This window comes from Strix aluco, chromosome 5, assembly GCF_031877795.1.
Source record: "Strix aluco isolate bStrAlu1 chromosome 5, bStrAlu1.hap1, whole genome shotgun sequence".
Taxonomy (NCBI): domain Eukaryota; kingdom Metazoa; phylum Chordata; class Aves; order Strigiformes; family Strigidae; genus Strix; species Strix aluco.
Window position 1 is genome coordinate 29,429,179 of NC_133935.1, and position 22,693 is coordinate 29,451,871.

The 22,693-nt window shown below is 50.3% G+C and overlaps 1 protein-coding gene across 3 annotated transcripts; it reads left to right on the plus strand.

Moving 5' to 3' along the window:
- The first annotated feature begins 49 nt into the window (after window positions 1–49).
- Window positions 50–21,337, plus strand: TOM1 (target of myb1 membrane trafficking protein). 3 transcript variants are annotated; one of them, XM_074826514.1, is made up of 15 exons: window positions 50–168; window positions 7,642–7,726; window positions 9,436–9,514; window positions 9,660–9,809; window positions 9,922–10,056; window positions 10,312–10,458; window positions 11,474–11,590; window positions 12,050–12,183; window positions 12,851–12,884; window positions 13,467–13,575; window positions 14,603–14,723; window positions 17,155–17,230; window positions 19,384–19,443; window positions 19,799–19,835; window positions 19,929–21,337. In XM_074826514.1, the coding sequence occupies exons 1-15, from the start codon at window positions 117–119 to the stop codon at window positions 20,075–20,077; spliced, it is 1,485 nt and encodes a 494-aa protein (XP_074682615.1). In that variant the 5' UTR covers window positions 50–116; the 3' UTR covers window positions 20,078–21,337. The 3 variants fall into 3 exon arrangements, with proteins under 3 accessions (XP_074682615.1, XP_074682617.1, XP_074682616.1); XM_074826515.1 differs by lacking the exon at window positions 50–168 and adding an exon at window positions 496–519; XM_074826516.1 differs by lacking the exon at window positions 7,642–7,726 and having other exon boundaries at window positions 93–168.
- Window positions 21,338–22,693: the final 1,356 nt, after the last annotated feature.

Sequence of the window (22,693 nt, forward strand, 5' to 3'; positions counted from 1 at the left end):
GCACCCCTCCCGGGTGGCGGCCGCTGGCGTCACAGCGGGGCCCGGGCGGGGGCCCGCCCCGGCCTGGCGCGCGGGTCACGTGAGCGTCGGCGTCAGCTGATCGCGGCGCGGCGGCGATGGACTTTCTCCTGGGGAACCCCTTCAGCTCCCCCGTGGGGCAGCGCATCGGTGAGCCCCGCGGCCGCGCGCCCCCGCGCCCCTCCCCACCCGCTTCGCTCGCTCGCCCTTCCCCGCGTCCCCGGGGGCGCTCACCCGACCGCCCGCCGGACCCCTTCCTCCGGGAAGCGACGGCCCCCGCCTCCGCGGCGGGATGGAGGGGGTGTCGACCAATGAGGGGGGAGCTGCGTTCTGACTGACGGGCGCTGCTGACCAATAGCAGACGCGCAGCCCGAGGCGGCTCCGTCGGCGGCCCTACCAGCCAATCCGGGCGCGCGGGGGTCTTCAGGTGGCGAGGCGAAGTTTCCTCACTTAAAGGGGCGGCAGACCGGCGGCCGAACCACGCCCTCCGGTAGAGCCGCGGTCCGTGATTGGCTCGGGGCCATTCCCACCCACACCTCTTTGGGGGCTTCGCGGGAGGGGCCGGGTCCTACCGGGGATGGGGAGGGGGGCACAGAGGGAGTTGCTGATTGGCTGGGCTCCAGCTGCATCGGCCTATCGCATTCTGGGCGGGAAGGGGTCGTGCTCTCCCTGTGGTGACAGGTTGGCCGCGGGCGGCTGAAGGCTGCCGGGGGACACGGGCTTTGGGCTGGCCAGGCCCTGGGGGGTCGCGACTCACATAGTGGGATCAGCGTTCCCCACCTGAAGGACAAGCACTCTGGCTACCCCGGGGGTGGCTGCCCACCCTGAACTTCACAGCACACAGCCTGGGACAAACCGGGCCTGGCAGGGCCATGCCCTGGCTCTGTGGAGAGCACCTGCCCTACGCCACGGGCCTTCTCACAGGGCTGAGTACCAGCTCTGGCCATGAAATCAATGGCAGGAGTGTAGTGTCCACTCTGTGACCTTACAGGCCTGTGGATATGCAGTCTCTCTTAGTCCCTGTGCTCAGGTCAACTAGATTAACACAGGAGAAGGACATAGTTTCAGAAAGTGGAGCAAAGAGATGCTACAGTTAGAAAGAACAAGACCATCGACAGCTTCAGTGGTCTCAAAACAGATGCAGTTCTTACAATACTTAGAATAAAGATCTTCTTCCCGTGTCGTATTGTCTAAGTGCCTTAAAGTTGTGCTTGAAGGTTGATGTTGCCCATTTAAACTCTGGCTCATGCAAAGGCCATTTGTAAGTTTATGCACTTGCTCAGTCTTGCTTTTTGTCAGTTGTGCAGACCTTTGTTCTTTGCTGTGAACATCTGGTCCCTGATTCAGTAGTTTTTGGTGTGCTTGCATGGGTGAATAGGCTGCTGTGGCTGGGGTGGGAAGGGAGCAAGAAGCTGCTTTAGGTAATGCTTTTATAAGTGTGGCTTACTTCAGAGGCTACCCAAAGCGCTGTCTGAATTATGTGGGTCGGGGACACTGTGATGTGCCACTTTCTAGTGTTGGGCAAGATAGGTGAGATGCACTATAGCAAGGTGGGGGAAGGATCACCAGGGAAGGTTTTCTGTAACAAAAACCTCCAGATGATCTTTGACGTCTCCCCAGATGAATGTCACGTGTTTCATCACACTTTCTAGAAGCTGTCTCCTGCCCTTTCTAGAATGAATGCTCTTTGATTCCCTCAGTGAGCGCATCAGATATATTTCTGTGTTTGGGTAGAGGCCATCTGAAGTTATCTTTAGATGTCACAGATCACTTTTTGCCCTCCAGACCATCTGATCAATATAGCAGCCAGATTGTAAGTGGGTTCCTTCATGGCTTTGCTTCAGTTAAAGAAGGGATTTTCAAACAACAAACCAACAGCAAAGAAGAGGGAAAAAGTATTTCAAGAGTGTTGTCAAACTCAAGGAGTTTAGGTGTGACAGTAGAGAGATCTTAATGACTGGCGTTGATTGGGGTTATGGGAGTCCAAAGGGGTGGAGGAATTGTAGTGTATGAGAAATGAACTCCATGTGGAGGACTTGAAAGGGCTGGTGGCTGAAAATATGAATGTTTTCTCCTTTTGAACATTGCCTATCAACATCCTGGGGACATGAATAAATGCTGTCTTCCCTGTTTAATTTGAGATGTTAATATGACTTACTCAAACTTGTTTGGTAGGTCCGTGGCAGCTGCATGTTGAACCCATGAGCCTGATCATCAAACCTGCATAGCACTGCTGCTTTGGGCTGCCTGCAGAAAGCTAATACTGAGTCCTTGTAAAGTACTTGGGCAAAGTCATGTATGCCTGATACAGCTTATAAAGTCTAAAATAGCTTTAGATGAAGGCTAAGGAATGAAAAAAAATCCTCTGTGGCACACTGCAGCGACGTTCTCAAATTCCTTCATTAATGTTAATCTAGTAAGTCCCATTTATTTTGCTGACAAGGAAGCTGATGCTCAGATAATCTCAGCGATCTGTCACAGAATGAGCTAGTTGCAGCGGAGTAGGTTTTCTAGATTCTTATTCCCAGGCCTGAGATTTAGTCACAAAAGATGCCTCTGTCCTGTTTTTGGACCGTGATGTCTCTTTCCAAGCAAGATGAATACAGACTTGTTTGACTGGGTTTTTTTGGCATTTGTTTTTGTTGTGTGGAGGTTTTTTTTAAACACAGTACTTCTGACCAGTGGGAAAATTGCCAAAGAGTGCTAAAGCATCGCAGTTTGGATTCCCCCCTCAAAAGGGAAATCCACTGCATCTCCATCTAGGAGCTAAGAGAAACTTCAAAATGGAAAATCTAATTTCAAGGAGGTGCTCTGAGCAAGAGAATGGAGAGGAAACCACCAATGCTGTCTCTTGACCCTGGAAGTCTGGAATAACTAGTAATTATATCAATACTGAAAGGCACAGAGAGGGGTTATTTCAGTGAGTGAGGGCAGGCAAGGGAGAGAAGTAACTGTAACACAGAGATGAAGAGGATTTTTTATGGTTTGGTGTTGATTTAAGCATGAGAACCAGGTAAAGTCGACTGTAAAAAGGGAGCAGGTAAGAGAGGCTCATGGTTGAGGAAGAGGGGCAGATACAACACAATATGCCAGAAAAATCCCCACAGCCATTTGGTTCCCACCTTGTAGGTGTCCCTGCACCCTTCTGTGAGTTGGGAGCTGATGGCCAGCAGTTATCAGCTGTTGTCAGTAACACTCTCCTGCCAGAGCCAGATGGGTCCCTGCAAGGTAGTGCCTCTCAAAAAGGCGTTGCCTTGTCTTCTGTGCCTGCTCTGGAGGAGAAGGGGCAAAGGCAGCAGTTGAAGAGTCATTTAATCCCTAAGAGTTTGAGCTGATTCACAGGACAGGAGCTGGAGGAGGAGTTTAGAAACCCAAATACCCGCAGCACTATGTCAGCGCAAGTCTGTGTCCATCACCATCCTTGAATTAGGTTTGGAGCCTTATCTTTGTTCTCTCTAGAAAGTGCATTGTCCCCTCTGTCTTCGGAGGAGCAATACAGCTAAATGGTGGAGTCCCAACTGAGCTGGTGCTGAAGTTTCCTCAAGGGAAGCGAAAGCATGAGGCTTAGCAAGGAAACTTTGTATAGGATGCTGATTTGGGCCAGGGGAGTTTATGAATTGAAGGGAGGTTGTGAGAAAGGGCTGTTGCATTGCTTTCTGCTGAACCTATGCTGTCTTGTGCAATAAAATGCTTGGTGCCCTCAAATACCCATTGAAATGGGTGAGAAGGTGATGATGCTTTGCTGAGGAATTTAAAACCAGTGAGACTGAGCACTGTAGGGAACGCTAAGAAAGGGCTTGACTTGGAGGAGGGGCACACAGCCTCTGATGAGCTGTCAGAGCATGTCATGGGCAAAGGGTTTATGAATGGCGCCTGGCTCGTTATGGGTGCTTCAGATCTGTGACGGGGATAAAACGGGTCAGGAGTCTGTGCAGTATCTTCTGTCACCAGCTCCTGTACTTCCCCACACTATTGACTGTACTGCCAGTGTGCTGCTGCAGGGACACCTGGGTGGGATCACCAGCCCCACAGTGGGCTCTCCCCTGACACGAGCGCAGAGACAATAAACTTGAAAGGAAGCAAAGCTGTGGAATTTACTCATAGCACAAAGCAATGTACAGCTCCATTGTGTCAGTTATGCCAAGCCCAGAGTTCTTTCTTATCTGATGATTCCAGGTAACATTTATAACCTAGTTGCAGTCAGCAGGAACACATCAAATGCCAAGCAGGAAAAGAGTCAATGCTCTGGTTCAATCTACACCACAGTCCTCAGTGGTTCTGGGTCTATCCCAGCAATTTGTAAAGCAGCAGGCTGAAATCAGACAAACTCCAATGCTGTCATACCCGGGGAGCCAGACTGGCTGCCAAAACAATGTGGCTTTGAAGCGGTCCTGTGAAGGGCCTCCTGTACGTTCAACAGCCAGTTGGTTTTGGGCTTGGAGGCAGACTGCATTCATATGCCCGCCAATAACCTCTGCCGGGGTGAATTCTCTGCAGCAGGTCAGGCTCAGTTCATTAGCACGCAGAAGTAGATGCTGTCTGATGAGCCCCACCTGGTGGGGTGCTGGGCGGGCGGCTGTGCCTCGTCTCCTGTGCTTGCTGTTTTTAGGGACTTGTTGCTGTCCCCAGCCATCCCAGGCTCAGATTTCGTGAGGGGCAGACAGCTCATGTGCTAATTACGGCTCGGGAAATGGGGCCAGCCACCCTGATCCTTCATGTGACTAATGAATAGGCTTTAGTAAAAGGATAAATTTCAGGATTTCAGAGAAAACTCCAACATACCTTACTAGGCTTGGACAGTCCCTTAGTGCTTGGAAGCAAAGCAAGGATTAAAAGGGCATTAGCTCCAGTTCTCCCAAGGCCAGCTAGGCCAGGCCTTAATCTGTACTGGGTAAATTCAAGCGCTTTGTCCTTGGAAATGCCTCATGGTCACATTCCTGTTTTCCATATGTCCTAATACTGCTCTTCCAGCTTTGTATTTTTTGAGCCTATGTTGCATTTGTGGCAGGTTTGCTGCTTTCCTGCAGCTCTTCATTGACCCACGTGTGAACAGGGGTGACAGCAGCAGGATGATCACAGCATTGTGGGGTAACAGCAGGGCAATGTGTGTCACTCCTGAGGAAGCCCCATTTTCCCTTAAGTGGCCAGCCAGGTGAAGGAGCATGCACGGTTTGTTTGCATTCCTGTCTGAAAAACAAACCTGCTGCCTGACCTTGGCAGGACTGGTATGTGTAGAGGAAAAGGAGCGGTGGTTGGGAGCAGGTTAGAGTGCCACCAAACATAGGGAAGTGAGGGAAGGGTGTTTGCAGACTCAGTTCATGTTTGTATACAGTGAAAATGAGGATGAGGAAGTGTTGGGGAGACTTGAACAGCAAGGACTTGATGGTTAAAGGCAGTTTTCATTTCATCCCTGTTTTTTTCTGTAGCTCAGACCTTGCCAGCAGGCTCAACCCTGTTCCTGAGTTGTGAGTTTTTTCCTTCCATGGGCAGTGTTTTTCTTCAGGGGTGAGAAGAGTGGATGTGGACTTCCTTTCAGTAGAGCACCCCTGTGTGATTGATTTGTGTGCTTCACTGCCGGAGGCAGCAAACAGCATGGAGAAACTTCTGGCTAGGCTGAGGTTCAAACCAAGGTGGGGTTCAAACCAAGGGGATGCTGGAGGAGAGTGCAAGTGAAGGGTGGCTTTGTGACCATGTGTGCCAAATCCATCAGACCAACCTGAGCTGCAATCTGCCTGCCAGCAAGGCTGGCTGTGTGGTGTCCCTGAGCATGAGGGGACCTGGAGCTCTGCTACTGTACCGAGTCCTGATCCCAAAGGAACCCTGATGGAAATAATTTTCCCCCATGTATTACCACAGCTCCACCCATTCATTGGTATATGCCCTGGTACACTGGACATGCTCCCCTGTAGCCCACTGCCCTGGATATATTCTCCACCACATCACCCAATGCGGTGCTACCTCCTAAGCTGCCTCACGGAAGCTTAGATCTGCAAGAGACCAGGATTCCTATATAAAATTAGTACTTTGTGACAAAGGTTTACACGAATCAAGGGGCCTTCAGGATGTTACAGTAGTAGCCCTACCTTCAGAAAGGTGGAAGAGCGTCAGGAATGTTCTGCCACTCTCCTTCCTTTGTTTGCCCTCTTCCATCTGGCTGTGGCCACAATGTAATCAACATAATCACAGTGCAATCAATACATTCTGCAATCAACAGAAAAGGTGGTGGCTAGATTGTGGTAAAATAGAGATAGGTAGCTTCACACTGTGGTGTGTAATCTGTGGAAGGGACACGTGTACAAGAATCTGCATTGCACAGTGCTGTGAACAGCTCTCTGCCTGACCCTTAAAAACAGCACGTCCCAAAACATGATGGATGTGCTTACCCAGGCAGGAGTTAAAAAATCTTTTTCCTGTGATCCTATCCCATTATTTCATGAATGGGCATTTCATTTCATTCCCACAGAGGGATCATTAGCTGCTGGGTCAAAAGCAGAAAAAGGCAGCTCTGCAGAGGAGGGGCCTCTCCAAAGGGGTAGAGGACCCACAGCAGCAAGGGCTAGCTCCAGATTTTGCAGGGACAGCAGTTTTGAAAATGCAGGCCCTTCTCTAAGTACCTTGTTGGGTCTGAGATCTGAAGAGCACCTGGGAGGTGCTAAACTGGTCTGGCTAGTTTAAATTCTCTTGCCCCAGTGCTAAGTCAGGTGATTTATAGAATGGGAGAGCTGGGGAGGATGGTTCTTGTCCTCTGCTTGCCATCTGCTGCATCTTTATGTTTCCCTGTGCTCTGGAGAGTGGCTGGGTCCTGCCTGCCCCGCTGGCGGTTCTCTTGTCCCCAGCCTCTGGTGGTGTCCCTGAAGGCATCAGTCAGTTGGTGTGGCTAGAACGGAGACATGGTTGATTATAGGGTGGCGACACTGGTGCTCTCAGTAATGGCTGCTTGTTTCCCAAATCTCTGCCTTGAATAACATCAAGGCTGACTGAGGAATTCCTAATTAAAGGGAACACAGTCAAAGCTGAAACAACATTTCTTCAACTTCAGCCTGCAGTCCATACTCCCCAGAGGCCAGAAGTTCAGGGGAGAGATGTAAATGTTAAACAAGAGAGCCCTGCTTTGGCTGTTTATGTTTGCTTGTTTGTTTTTGTAGGGCTCACGTAAAAAGATAGGAGTCAATTCTTTTGTCTCCTTAATTCAGTGCCAACCGAGAGTGGTGCCATTGACATTAGATCCGTGTCAGTGTGAGCAGACCAAACTCACAATTTCTGGCCCTGCAGCAACAAAACAAATAAGCCCCCGTTTCTCCAACTGTGGAGCTGAAGTCATGTTGAGCCCCTTCACTTCGCCTGCAGGACACCAGAGTGTGTGTTTGTGTCTTGGCAGCACAGGTGGCAACGCTGAGCAACCACGGGTCCCAGTGCCAGCCAGCCCTGAGCTTTGCAGTGATGACATGTAGTGGGGAGCACCTGGTGGCCTGGACTTTGCAGACAGATTCACCTCCCTGTGTGTTGTGGTGGAAGTCAGGGAGAAGGTGGCAGGGCTCTGAGGTGTCCTGACAGCTGAACAGCAGCCCATGAGAGTGCCAGGGCTGCTCTTAGCCTTGCGGTGTCGTGGTTTCTGTTTTCCAGAGAGAGCTACTGATGGGTCCCTGCGGAGCGAGGACTGGGCTCTCAACATGGAGATCTGTGACATCATTAACGAGACTGAAGAAGGGTAAGGGAGCTGGCAAGGGTACACATCCAGCAGCGGATCGCAGCACACCCTGTAACACTGCATCCCTAGGCTGCAGTGGTAGCACGCACTGGTGGAGGTAATAAGCTACACTTCCCAACAGTCCCTTAGACAAGACTCTGCTGGGAGACCTAGAGACACAGCAAAGCTGTCAGAGCATCTGTTTGATGCTTCCCTGTAATCTTTGTGAGCACTGGGAGCCATTCAAACAGGCCTTCAGGGTCCCCAGAGAAACCCTGATTCAAGCCAGGCTGCCTCCCATCTCCCAAAGGCATATTTGCAATTCTTCCAGTTCAGTTTATTTCTCTTTCATACCCCTCCCTTTCTCTCCTCTGGGAGTGTAAAAATCTGCAGGCTGGTGACTGAGGAGAGAGAAAATTCTCAGGCTGCTATTCAGTCCTTTGACTGCAAGTCCTGCTGGGGTTCACTTCTCAGGTATTTTCATGTACGGTCACTCAGACATGCACAAAGTGGGTAGGGGAGTCCTTGTCTCCCTCTTCCTGTGGGGAGATGTTCAGAAATCTGCCAGACTTGTTAATTCTGGACCTGGGGATTTGCCAGTGAATGCAAGAGGGACTGCTCCTTCTCACAGTGGAGATGACAAGAGCAGAATGTAAAAAAGAAGGTGCTACATGGAATACAAAATGTAGGTTTCATTCCTGCTGTCCTACTCCACAGTGATGCTGACAGAGGATTAGCAAGCCCAGTTTTCAGCTTCACAGCTGTATGAAAACAAAGTCAAACATCTCTACTCACAGATCTGTGACCACTTCTTTTCCATGCTATCCCCGTGGTGCAAATATGCCTGTCTCTGCCAACAGTTCTCAGTCCTGAGCTGTGGCCACTTGGTGTCTCAGTTCTGGGTGCCTGATAACACAGCTGTACCCTCCTGGCATGGCAGGCTCTCCCATTGCCCTGCTAATGCCCATCCATTGCAGTCGTGCTGCCCCATGGGCCAATACACTCCTGCCTTCCTTATCACCTCAGTGTCTCCACCCCACTTTTCTCATCCAGCACTGCTGCTCTTTCCAGCCCAGACTCTCTTCCTGTGCTCTGCCAGAGCATGTTGGTTCATTAGTGCCCTCTCACAGGACCACAGTGGGCTGAGACCACAGTGCTTCTTTCCTCTCAGAATGGTTAAGGATACCATGTTATGCTGCTGCTCTCTTGCCCACCTGCAACATAGACAAGATTTTGCCACTGTATCTGCCTTGCTCCTTTTTAGCCTCCTTTCCTCCAGGGAAGTGTTGTTAAACAGCTTCTCTCTGAGAAACACAGGGATTGCAGCAGCTTGCTCTCTCCTTCATGTTTCTAAGCCATGCCAAGCTTTTTTGTTATCTCCTCCTCTTCCGTCTTTCTGCCATGGGATTTTGCTCTGCCCCCAAGTAGTGCTAGAGCATTGCTTTTACTCTGCTCTCCGTTGTGTCCTGTACACCTTGAGTTGTACACAGCACAGAGGCACAAAGGCCTCAATTTCATTAATAGCACTAATTATCAGGACCCTGCTCCTCTTGCAGAACCACAGGCAGAAGCTGCTTTACCAGTCATTGCTTCAGGCTGCCCTGAAAACATGGTGGGGAGGGTCACCTCATGAATATGAGGCATCCAGAGCCAGTGGCTGTTTCGCTTTGCCTCTCTGTAGGGGGATCTCAACCTTCTAATGATCTTTCTTCATCTGATTTCTCCTGCAGACCTAAAGATGCCTTCCGAGCCATTAAGAAGAGAATTGTAGGGAATAAGAACTTCCATGAAGTTATGCTGGCTTTGACGGTGAGTGGTCAGGGCTCTTTCTCAGCTTTGTGATATCGTGCTGTAAAGCTCAGTCCCTGACTGAAAAGACATGGGTATCTAAAGCCAACAGTGTGAACACACGTAGGCAGAGAAGGCTATAGCTAATGCTTCATTGCCTTTGAAGGTCCTGGAGACATGCGTCAAAAACTGTGGCCATCGCTTCCATGTCCTTGTGTCCACCCAGGACTTTGTAGAAGGTGTCCTGGTGAGAACAATCCTGCCGAAGAACAATCCACCTGCCATAGTGCATGACAAGGTGCTGACCCTCATCCAGGTGAGCCAAGAAGCGTGAGCATCTGTGCCAGTTCAGAGAGTGTTTCTGTTTAGGTGTTTGTACAGAAGACTACTGTAAATGATGATGGGCTGTACTGTCTCCTTCTCCCCAGTCCTGGGCAGACGCCTTCCGCAGCTCACCGGACTTGACTGGCGTCGTCGCTGTCTATGAAGACCTGAGACGAAAGGGCCTGGAGTTCCCCATGACTGATCTGGACATGCTGTCACCCATCCACACACCACAGAGGGTATGGGAGCATTGCTGAAGAGAAGGGTGTTGGGCAGCTGCCATTCTGGAGCTATGAGGGGACTTCAGGAACTCTAGCTTGCATTTAGAGGGCTTCTGGGGAGTGAGAAGCTCCAGGACATCCTCTTTGCTGGAAGAGCTATTGAAAGCAGATGGGGAGTTGCCATCAACATTTCTCTCCTAATTGTACTGCCCTGTCAGCTGCGAGTATCTAACATCTGCTTCTCTCTGTCACTTTTCCCACCTCTGTCTGTAGACTGTGTATAGCTCCGACTCCCAGTCTGGACAAAACTCACCTGCGGTCAACTCCCCTCAGCAGATAGAGTCCATCCTCCACCCTGTCACCCTGCCCACTGGGAGAGGCACATCCAGTGACGCACCCATCACACCCACACCAGAGCAGGTGAGTTGGACTTGAGCCCTGTGGTGCTGCTGATTCTCCCTGCATTTGGGGGCTGTTTCACAAACACTGTTCTGGGACTGCTGTCCTGGTCCTTCCCCAGTCTCTGTCTTCAAGGAGCCATTCCTCCAAAGCATAGTCCCTTGAGAGCGTCCCAGAGCTCCATTGTGGTCACAGTGATGAGCTGGGATATCACAAACACAGAGTGGTTATGTTTTTCTGAGGCAGGGCTGCTTGCAGGTAGAGGGAGGATCTCCTGGCTATAGGGAAGTGGGAAACTGAGACACAGAGACTTTGAGCAAGGTCTTTGACCAGCAAAAGCTTGCTCAGTAGATGCCTCCTTATCATCTTTGTTTATCTTGCCTCACTGCTGACTATATGAATCAACCATCTCTGGCTATGTGGTTTCCAAAGGCCAGGGCTTTCTCACTTGTTTCCCATCCTCTTTTCTCCTTCCTCACCCTGACTTCATGACACCATGTTTAGTACCAATCCTCCACCTGTCAGTAGCTTGCATCCCCTTGCAGAACAGAGGCTAGAAACGGTTCTCAAGAGGCACATTAGCAGCTTATGAAACCAGAGGGATAAAGCTTCAACTGCACACTTAGCCCAGACTTGCCTTTTGAATGGAAATTAATTTTTTTCCTCCTCTTACGTCACTTTGGAAATGAAATTATTTGAGTGGCTGCCACAGAGAAGCTGCTAGTTGGGAAGAGGTTTGAATCATAACAGCAGCCTGTGCCAGCTATTAAAAATGAAGGCTAGGCTAGCTGCCAAAGATCTCAGGTGAGGGCCTGGCATCTGTTATCAGGAAATGAACTTGATGGTAAGTAATGGAGCTTCCTTCTGCTAGGATCTCCCGAGAGCCAAACTGAGCAGTGACAAATGAGCTCCCCAGTGGCGGTTCCCTTTGGCTCTGTGAATACACACACATGTGCAGTGCACTGCCATGCAGAGCTACCTCAGCTGTCTCCCGAGTCTTCCCAGGCAGAGCTGTCACTTCCTCTCCCTTTTGCAGATTGGGAAGCTGCGCAGTGAGCTGGAAGTGGTGAATGGGAACATGAAGGTCATGTCGGAGATGTTGACAGAGCTGCTGCCGTCCCAGGCCGAGCCTTCCGACCTGGAGCTGCTGCAAGTAAGGAACATTGGCAGGATGGAGGGCTGGCACACGCAGCTCAATTTAGCAATGACTTGATAGACTGAGGCATGATGTGTGACAAGCATGCAGAACAGTTGCACTGGATAGTTTAGTGTGGGCCTTATCAGGGAATGATGGGATAAGGGAGTCACAGGGAAGGTGGAGTTTCAACGGCCAAGGGAAGTTGCACTAGTGAGGCTGGAATCATCTCACATGGGGACTTGAAGACCTGTAGAAAGGGCTTTCTTTCTGGGTGATGTGTTACACAAGAAGCATACAATTATTTCTGTAAAGCTCAGACTCAGTTTACCTCTCATACCAATATCTGTTGCCCATCAACCCTTGCTGATAGATCCCAGTAGCCTCTGGGGTCTGTCTGTCCCAGTCAGACTTCCAAATCTGTGAGTGCTCAGCCTTAGACTGACCTTTGTGATAACTTCCCCTTGCCATGAGCAGGAGCTGAATCGGACATGCAGAGCCATGCAGCAGCGTGTGCTGGAGCTGATTCCCCGTGTCCTCCATGAGCAACTCACCGAGGAGCTGCTCCTTATCAATGATAACCTCAACAACATGTTTCTGCGCCATGAAAGGTACCTCTCTCCTCCCTTCTCTGCCCAGCTCTTCCACAGGAGTTTACTGCCCCTTGAAGGCCTTCTATCCCACCCTTTTGAACTGCCCATGAGTATAATGCTCAAGATGTATCATCCTGTATCATCCATCTTTGAGAACAAAGACAGTTCTTAGTTTTTGCTGATTTATTCCTGTCCCTTCAAAACTGCTGTGTAAGTTACTGATGGAAGATGTCCCTGTGGCATAACCCAGAAGAAGGAAGGAACTGCATGGAAAGAGCTGGTTTTCTAGCTCTGAGGCAGACAGGGACAGAAAGGACTTGCCCAGGTGGGGTCAGCACCCCTTTTTTTTTTTCTTCCATTTTATCAAAGCTATCTCTTAATCTAGGATGAAGTCTGAGAATTTAGTCCCCATGTCTGTATGGAGAGCTGGGTTTGAATCATTTTGGTTAGAAGTAGTTCTGGGCGATCACAAGAAGCTTCCTCACACAACCTCTCAGGAAGGAGGCATCAATTCTGTGGGCCTTCTGGTGTCTTTGGTCTTGAGGGGGAATTGGGCCCTGAGCCACTGACCTTCTTTCCTACTATGTAGGAAAGGGCAGTCTGTGCCAAGCCTTCTAAGAAGTCTCTTGGGCTGTGGGTGAATAAGCATACACTACTGAAATGCATCCCATCATCTTTCTTGCAGGTTTGAGCGTCTTCGGACAGGACAACCTGTTAAGGTAACTTGGAGCAACTATCTCTCTGTGCAGCTCGATTTGCATCCTGCAGGTCTGGCAGTGTCCTGCTGAACTGGAGAGAGGTTCGGTGTGCCCCACTTGCAAGCTGTAGGCTTTGCTCTTCCAGCCCAGCTGCACCAGGTCACACTGGTGTGCAGGACACTCCAGTTCCCACTGGTAGCCTCTCCCTCCCTGCCAGTGGGAGCCTTCCTCTCACCCAAAGGGTGAGAGCAGACCAGTAGCAGTTACGGTTTTCCAGTACTGAACACTGAGAGGACCAGTTCCCATGTGAGCCTCCCTTTGTCCTCTGCACACTGCCCTGTCCTCTGAACCAGCACTTGCCCTACTCACTGACATCCAGCAGAGCTCAGAGGCTGCCTACCAAGGCATATTCTGCCCTGGGACACTATTCCCAGCCAGTTACCTGATCACTGTCCCCTGTCTCATGAGGAGAGGCTTCACAACTGCTATCTTTTGATGAGTACAGAAGAGCTTCCCTCTCCAGTGTTAATGAGCTGTGACTGAAGGGTCAAGGTGTCCAGGCTTCAGAAACTCTCCACCATCTTCCTTTTTTTTTCTCCAAAGGTAGCAAATGAGGCAGAGAACAGCTTGATTGACCTGGGACCCGGTACTCCTTCTGCAGTGAGACAGCCTGAAGTCACCAACAACCTCTCCTCTCAGCTGGCTGGAATGAGTATGTTACCATGCAGTTTTACCCTCAGTCCTTCTCCTGTGCTGTTCTGGGAATCCTTTCATGCCCTTGAATCACCTTCCAAAATTATTTAGTCACATTCATAAATTAACCTAGAGAAATAGGGTGTATTGTCAACTAATAAACTCATGAAGAAACTCGTATATGCCCCAAGGCACACAAGCATATGTCTCAGCATCCACACCTCATGTTGTGCAGGAGGTGGACATGACTTACGAAGGACCTCAGCATTACGCTGTGGCTGAGGACTGGGCCCTCCAGCAGGGTAGGAGAGAAATTTGCTCCCTCTGCAATGCCTAGCAGCAGTGCAGTTGCCTCTCTTGCTGTGTGGTGCCAGACTGACCACTGAATTTTGGGAGAAGAAAAGTAGCTGAGCTGTGCTGCAAAGGCAGCCATGGCTTCTTGGGCTCAGGACCCAGGATTTGACAGGTTGTTTACTCAGAAAGCCTGAGAAGTCCTGAGAGTTCCTCAAGACATACTAACAGCCTACATAGCACTGCCTGAAGCTTTTGCTAGCTGTTAGCATATTCAGTACAGCTTGGATGCAGCTACAGAAAATTGGCAAGACTGTTTACAGACAAACCAGTTGAGATATTTTTTAAGTCAGGGTTTTTCAGATGCCTGAGTCATGAAAATCTACTCATCTGTCTCAGAGATGCTTGCCCAGAAGCACAGGTTATCCTCTTCCACAGGTTATGGAGCAATTCCCTCTGAGTTGTCTTAAATGGTCAGGAACATCTAGCCTTCAGCATCAGTACAGTAAATTGATGATGATGATGATGCCTGAGACTGAGCTAAAAATACCTGCTGAGCAGATGAAGAAACTGCTTGCTTCACCACGACACTGCACACATGCATAGACTGTGCTGCAGCTGAGGGGCAGGGTAGAGAGTGGGCCTAGAGCAGCTGATCCTGTTCTGATGCTAGCTTTCCACCTAGCACCCTCCAAGCCCGCAGCCCTCCATTTACTGCTCTGTGCTGCCTGCTCACCCTGCTCTCTCTCCCACAGACCTTGGCTCGAGCAGCGTAAGCGCGGGGCTGCACTCCCTCGACACCTCTGGCAAGCTGGAAGAAGAGTTTGACATGTTTGCCCTGACCCGTGGCAGCTCGCTGGCTGAGCAGCGTAGAGAGTGAGTGTAGCAGCCCACTCTGTCCTGTCCTGCCTTCTTGCAAAGGGGGTGGGCTCAGGGCAACTGGGGTTGTGACCCCAACCAGCAGCAGTTCCTGGGAGACAGTATGATGCGACGGAAATGCACTCTTCTGACACACAGTGTTTGTAGGATGACTTCTGTGTTCCCAGTCATTCTTCCTGCTGCCATCACCTCCTCTTCACAGTGTCCTCCTGGTCATGGGAAGAAGGATACGGCCTCTATGTGCACATATCCCTTACCGCTCTGTCAGTGGACTGTGGTGCCACATGTGCTGGGGAGACATAGTGTCTGGAGATGAAGGTGTGGCGTGGGACTGGCTGAGTTTTCTTGTCTGTCTCTGAACTCGTGTGTCCTGACTGGGATGATGTTGAATTTGGGAATCACTGAATATTGATGCAGCCTCATGGCAGAGTATTGAACTGGAGTGCAGGAAGTATGCAGTCAGTTGTGGTTTGCAAGGCAGGGCACTGCTCTGTGCCTCAGCTTCCCTGTTGGTAAGCGGGACTGGTGTTTCTTCCTCCATAGTGCGTTTAAGACCTCCTGGTGTAAAGCACTAAGAGTTGGGTCTGCATAGTACTGGCTGAACTGAAGAGGTGTCTATCACAAAGAGTGGATTGCTGAATCCTTGTTCTGGGAGGAGCTGACAAGAGCTGTGCTGACTGGATCCCTTTGGCCTGAGAGACTATGGCTGGTTTGCCTATCAGAGTCACCCACTGCTTTCCATCAGTTACCAACCAGTGGAGCCCACAGGCACATGGCTCTCTCCAGTCCTCAAAGACCTGTGTTCCTGATCTCCATCCACTGGAGTGCCTTGTTCTGCAGCTGAGCAGTAGCAAGTTAAGGTCTCTTAAGGAAAGGTCCCCTTTCATTCCTCTGCCTCAGACTGCTTCTGGTAAAAGCAGTGGGGAAACCCATGGCCTACACACAACTGCATGTTTTGCCCATGGGTTTCCCCACCACTTTTACTGTGGGGTGTGCTGCCTGAGGACAGTTGCAGTCCAGGACAAAAACAGTGGTGCCGACAGCACCCAATCTGGGGTTGAAATCCAAGCCACTGTTATGTGCTTAATGTTGGAGGCTGGGGGAGGTCTGGGCAGAGGTGGAATCATATCCTCTCTGCTGTGGCGCAATCCTTAACAGACTGTGGCTTGTGATCTCTGCACAAGTAATGAGACATCTTCTATTTATTCCTCACTGCCCTTCATCTGCCTATGCTGTACTCCTGCCAGGTAGCCTCTACTCTCACTGGCTCAGGCTTCACATTTCACTCACCAGCGTCCGCTTTCAGTGTCTCCCTCCATCTGAACAGACCCATTGCCCTGCTGCTCCTGGCAGGAGACACAGGCAGGGCTGCTGAGGTTTGTTCCTGACCTTCCCATGCTTCATGTGTGTCTCGGTGAAGCAGTGCTTGAAACACCTGAAGCCTTTCCTGCCGTTCTTCCTCATCAGTGGCATGATAGCAGCGTTGTACTTCATCCTTGATGCCATTGTCCACAGTGGCCCCTTCACTGATGATCATTTCTTCGAGAAGTTTGAGTGCCGGTGGCCCAAGCCCCTGGCCCCCAGTAAGAACAGCTCCACTTGATGATCTGCCAGATTTGCGAAAAGGAGCCTGGGAGCAGCTGGAGAGGAGACTTGCAGAGAGTTTCTGGGAGAGGCTTCATTCTCTCAGCATGGATGGACTCTTTTCCCCACTCTGCATGGATCAAATGGTGATGTGTGGTATTAGCATGTGTGGTAGCAGCCTAGAGGGGACACAGAAATGGAATGAGGGAGATTATGGGTGAGATGTGTCTGTGTGTGGAAAGAGGTTGCTGTAATGGTGCATTTGGAGACCTTGAAGCAACGTTAGGCTCTTCTGATCATCCAGTCTCACCTGCGATGTAGCATAGACCAGTGAGTCTCTGCCACCATCAGTTCTTGAGTGGCATCGGTTAAAGAGATGTTTTTGAGCTGTATTTGTGACTGTGAAGGTAGGTGAGTATGTAGGGTCTTGTTGCTCGAATCCTTTCTGAAGTAGCTGTAATCTTCTGGTCAGTCTGTGTTAGTTATCTCTCTTCCGTAGTCAACCCCAGAGAAGATGAATGTCAAGGTTGATGTGCCTAGCTCTGTAAGTCTGTGTTTTAGTCTGTTGGATGTTTTTCATATGATGCCTTGTCATCCTCCTGTCATGTGCCAGGGCTATCCTATGGTATCCCACAATGATGTTGCAGTGACTAGATTAGTCTGGTTTGTGGTGGGCTACAGCTTTAGTAGGGGTTTTTCACACCTTTCTAGAAGCTCTTGGGAGCAGAATGACGAGAGATGAAAAGTTATGCAGTCAGAATCACTGAATATATGTTTAGGAGTTCCTGCTCTTCACTCTCAGGCATCTCATCAGTTTGTGTGTTATCTAACTTCATGCTTTCAGGGTGAAGTACGAAGATCCCCAAGCCTCCAAAGGACTCGCTGGTGCCCTGGGTGCCCGGCAGCAGAACACAGGAACGGTAAGTTGCCACAGAGCTTTTAGTGCATCATCAGGAATGAGAAAAAATCAAGTTTGGAAAAAATCAATTGTTTAACATGACTGATGATAACTCCCAGTCTCCACCAACCTGCATTTCCTACCTGGGCTATATAACTCATTCTTTAAACCCCAGAGCTGGGGAACTATTGAAAGTCTGGGGTTGACTCAGTCAGTAACAGGATAGTCTCCTTATATCTGCAAGGAAATTTCCACCTGGAAATGTATGTTTTATTCCTCTTCAGCAGGTTTCCAAATCCAGTTGCCTTCTCTCTGCAATCAGAGAAGTAGGCCACCAGTGTGTTCTTTCCCCCACTCTAAACCCACTGCCTCCCCTCTCCCTCACTCTTCACGATACCAGCTTTCACTGCCGACTCCCTCTCGACCAGGGGGAGTCTGGTGCCTCCAGTGATGGAGCCCAACTGACTAAATGGATGATGCGGCAAGGAATGGTGAGATCATGGAGCGACAGCAGGGAGGAAGGAGGCTGGGGCTGCTGAACTAGAGGTGGCGCTGACACAGCATGGGAGGATGCACAGCAGACATCAGTGGAGACTGCAAACTGAAATGGAGCAACCCTGGTCTGGGCCAGGTGTGGAGACCAGGGCTGGAATGGAAGCAGGCAGTGTCAGTCCTTCCTTAAGTAAACATGTCTGTAGGAAGAAATCCTAGGAGCTCTGAGGCCAAGAGAGCATGTGCCATTCTTTGAGCTAGAGGATGGCCTGTTTTGGGGTGGGTGCCTGGGGCAGAGGGACTTGCTGGTAGCATCATGAGGAAGGCTGCCACCATTCATTCACCCTGCAGCCTCTCCTGCTCAGCATGAGCTGCCCTGTTTGGAGGAAAACACATTCTGGCTTTTACTCTGTTCAAGGCCTTCTCCTCTAGCTAAAGTGTTTGAGCCTTCAGGCTGTTGAATTTGGTCTTTTGGCAGCAGGAACTCCTGCAATTACATCCCCTCAGGCACACTGAGGCTTTGACACACTCCCAAGTCTGAAGTTTGTTAGCCTGTCTTCCTGAAATGGGCACTGATGTCTGCTCTAGGAAGTTTCCTCACATGCTGTCCAGTTGGCTTGATTGCATTTCTACCCCAAAGAGCTCCTCTCTGGGTAGACAAAGCCAGTTTGCTTTGAAACTCGCCTAATCTCACACATCCTCTTCCATCCCCATTCATTCATCTGCCAGCTCTGGTAACTATCTGAACTTGCTCCTTGGTTTGGGGAAATCTGCCTGTCCTTGGTAAGAAGGGATTGCTCTTTTTCTTGGTCTTGCTGTTTTCTTGAGTGCCAGACAGTTTATTAGGAGACTAATAAATAAGTTCCCACAAATACTCTCTCATGCTTCTGCTTGTGGAGCCTCTAGCAAGGGCTGCTCCTTGCTCAGCTTTGTTCAGGAGCTCATGACTAGAGAAAAGGATCTGGGGTTTTGAATCAGACTTGGTTTCCTTCAAGGTTATCCCCTGTCCACTAGGAAAGTGTCTCTTTGCTGGTTGAACTGGCCAGGGACATGAAGTCTTCTGAGCTAGCCTCGTCCCTACTGGAAGTAAAATTTACTTTAATTGTAGAGGACTTTCTCTTTAATGGGTCTGTTTATGTAGTTTGGTGAGATGTCAAATCCTGCTGTGCTCCATGGTCCTACCAGGTAATCACTTCTTGGCAGGTGTCTTTCCTCCTTAATGTGATGCCAAACCTGGCACATCTGATATCTTCAGCATTGCAGTCTTTGACATCAGACCATCACTGGTTGTAGAAGGGAGGTGTGGAGAAAAGCACGTCTCTTGTTCTCTGGCTGCCTAGCACAAGCAGACAATTTCCACCTAGTGAGTCCTCACCAAAATGGAAAGCCTGGTCCAGTTCTAATACCCCAAAGCCAAGCACCAAACCCCAGATACTTTTGATGATGTGTATTCTGGAAACTCTGTGTGTCTAGGTGTGGATGGGGCAGAGGAAGCAGGTGAATGGTAGCAGTGGTAGCTGGGAGAGCTTTCCAGCAGCACTAGCTGGACTTGGAAGGGCCTGAGCTGACTGAATGGTGGGGTGAGAGGGTTAGCTTTTGGGTTGATCTTTCCTTTTGCAGACTGGGTTTCCTGGAACATCCTCTCTTTTCTAGGCCTCATCCCTCTCTTTCTTTCTGTCCCAGGTGCCGGTTCCCCAAGCCAGTTTCATGGAAGACATAGAAAAGTGGCTCTCCACTGATGTGGTAAGTGAGGGGCTGCTTTCCTGGAGTCAGCAGTCCTGCCAGAGTTGCCTGCAGGGCTGGATTTTAGGCAGTGTACAACAGCGCTGGCACTGCTTAATGTGTGGCGCAGGCTGCTCAGAAGCAGCAGGGGAGGAAAAGCCAAGGACAGGGGCTTTGGGATACCACACCAGTATAATTAGCCTCTGGGAGGCATAGCTAATGAACTGAGGCTCAGGGCCACTCTAACATGTCTGTACTGCAGAAGTGGGGGGGAGCACTGTCCTGTCTCTCTCCATGCAGATGAAGAACCACATCTGTGGATGTGCCTTTGTCTGTCTACCTTGCTTCTAACCATGCCCTTCTCCTCCTCCCCTAGGGAGAGTCAGAGGATGCAAAAGGTGTCACCAGCGAAGGTAAGACTTGCCAGCCAAACCCCTTCTCCAGCTGTTACAGGCTCTTCCACAAACCTCCCTCCTTGTTAATGCTCTGCTCTTCTCTTGCCCCAGAGTTTGACAAGTTTCTGGAAGAGCGAGCAAAAGTTGCGGACAGGCTCCCCACTTTGTCCAGCTCCTCAGCAGGGACATCCATCTCCCCTCCTGCTGCCAGCCATCATCGGAAGCAAGCAAAGGAAGATGATGCTATGTTTGCCTTGTGAATGTTATGGACTGGTGTGCTGTGGAGCAAGAAGCTGTGTGTGCTGTTTTGCTTGGCTCCGACCAGGGGCCAGCAGGGGAAGGACTCTGTCCCCTTCCTCTGCTCTCTTCCTGTTTTCCCTTTGTGTTGTTTTTATTTTTAAGCTGCTTTCAGATTTCAGATAATCTTTGTTGTGTTTAGGGATGTCACACAATAGACTTGTGAAGGGGGTTTTCAAAGCTGCTAGAGAATGTGGGAGTTCAGTGGGCTTTTTTTTTTTTTTTTGGTACAGCATGGGCAAAGCAGAAGAAACTCCCCATCCTCCTCTACAGTGAGGTAGTTAGAGATCTTGCCCAAGAAACAGGAGAGGCTGCAGTCTGCTGCTGAAGTCATTCCTGCCTGCCTCTTTCCTCACCCCATCCCTAGAATGGATCTCCAGCCCTCTGCCTGCCACTATTAGACTGGAAAGCATGGGGATGCGAAGTACTACAGGTGGCAGGGGAGGAACACTAATGGTAGAGGGGCCCTGTCGCTCTAGTCTCTCTTGCACAAGTGCTTGTGGTATGCAACACCTTCCCACTCACAACCTCTTCCTCTTCCTTTCCTCCCCCTCCCCATCAGTTTATCCAGAATCCTACCCACAGCCCGAATGTTTCCATTGCATGACAGCCAGTTACCAAAGCCCTTCGCTGCACAGAGGGCTTGAGCTGCGAGCGGTACTCCAGGCTGAAGGGGCTGTCTGCTAGGGGGGTAGGATGTGCCTTCAGCAAACTCTCTGCAGTTAATTTAATTCTCCCATTATTATACTTTTCTCCTCTCTTTCCCTAATGCGATTCCACCTCCCTCTCTCACTTCCACTGATGCCTTCTACCACATTGTGCCGTAGTGTGAGGAGTCTCTCTGAGGCTCTGATCAGGCCAGCACTATAGACTCCCTCAGAGTAGCCACGTGTGCTGGGGCTGAAGAGCTGTGGTCCCTAAAGCAGGGGGCCCTTACATCGACACTGTTGCTGGGGTAGCTTGTTCAGCTGGTGAGCACAGAGGTGAACTGAGACATCAGTCATCTCATGCCAGCAAAGCAGCCCTGCAGCAGCCAGGAGCTCCTTTGCACATGGGAAGAAAAACCCTTTGGGCAAATCACACACACTGCCCAATTGTAAAAGGCAGTCAGGGGGGAGGGTACCAAGCCTGGGGCTCCTGCTTGTGGGATTTCTTGTTGAGCATGGGAGAGTTGCCTTTTTTTATTGCACATTAAAGGAGCAAAGTCTTGAGCCTCCCTTGAAGATATGTGTGAGCTGTCAGTGCTGGCATGGGGAGGGGAGTACCCTGTGGGGGAGGAGTGCAACCATGCAGCCACATTTGCTCTCCACAGAAAAGCAAGGGCACTGTAGTGCTGAGATGAGGCACGGCATGGAGGCCGAGGGTGCTGCGAGCCAAGGCAGGTGCTCGCTGCTTTTTAGCACAGTCTCCAGGGGATGGGACCACAGCCCATCTCAAAATAGCAAGAGGGTGAGCTACCTCCTCTCCTTTCCCTCTCTGCCTTGTGACCAGATCAGAATACCCACCTCACAGCCCAAATCACTTAAAGACATTCAAGAAATACAGTTGCTCCGAAAGGGCTCTCTGGTATCCACAGAGTGTCCTCAGTCGTCCCCATGCCATCCCCTGGTGCCCAGCTGAGTGGGAGCTGGGGGAAGGATTCTTAAAAGGAGGTTGAACAGATTGAAAGTGTCATCTGAGCCCTAGACTTGTAGGAAGGAGTCAAATTAGCTGAAGTTGTCCAAACCTCAGTACCTCCCTTTCTCCATGCCTGCACTGCAGTATCAGCTATACCAAGCTCAGGCTTGAGGGTAAGAGCTGTGAGCAGAGCAAGTCTGCAGCTGGTGGTGTCAGGGCTGGAAAAAGCAGGGTGCTGGGTTTCCTCCTCTGTAAGCAATTGTGGGATGGGAGGAGGCTTTGTGTCTTCTTCAGCTTTCCAAGATGGACAGCACATACTATCCTTGGACAGTTTGTCCCTTGATAAAATGAATTGTCATTTCCAATTCCATTGCATTCCCAATGCCTCTGGGAGGAACCAGGGGAGACCCGCCTCTTTTCTGAACTAGGTGGTATTATATATATAATATAACCCTTTTCGAGCAGCAGTCCTTAAACCAGGGCGTGCATGCTATCTTCCGGAGGTGGTGGGGAGGGGAAAGACCAGCCTAATGAGCCTAAAATTTGCTCATGAGTGCATGAGTGGCTCTGCAGAGGTGGCCTGAAGCTAAATGGTCTCTGAGATACTCCCCCTCCTGCAGCCAGTTCTGCAGCAGGACTTCACTGTGCCATAGGACCCCCACTCCTCACCTAAGACAAGCTTAGATCGAACGAAGTGTGCAAAGTACTTCCTCTCTGAAGAGTGTAGCCTAAGAGCCATCGGTTTCTGCCTTACCAACTGCATGAGGGTTTCATGTGGCAAACACAGGTAAACGCTGGGGAGTGGCACAGCTGCGGACCTCTATCGCAGTCCATTTTTACCACACTCACAGCTTCCTGAAATATCCTCCTTTTTTTGTTTGCTTGTTTTTTTAATCCCCAAAGCATCCTTGTCCCAGCAGATGCTAGAAGTGAAACCTGGGTGGAGGCTGGATTTGCCCATG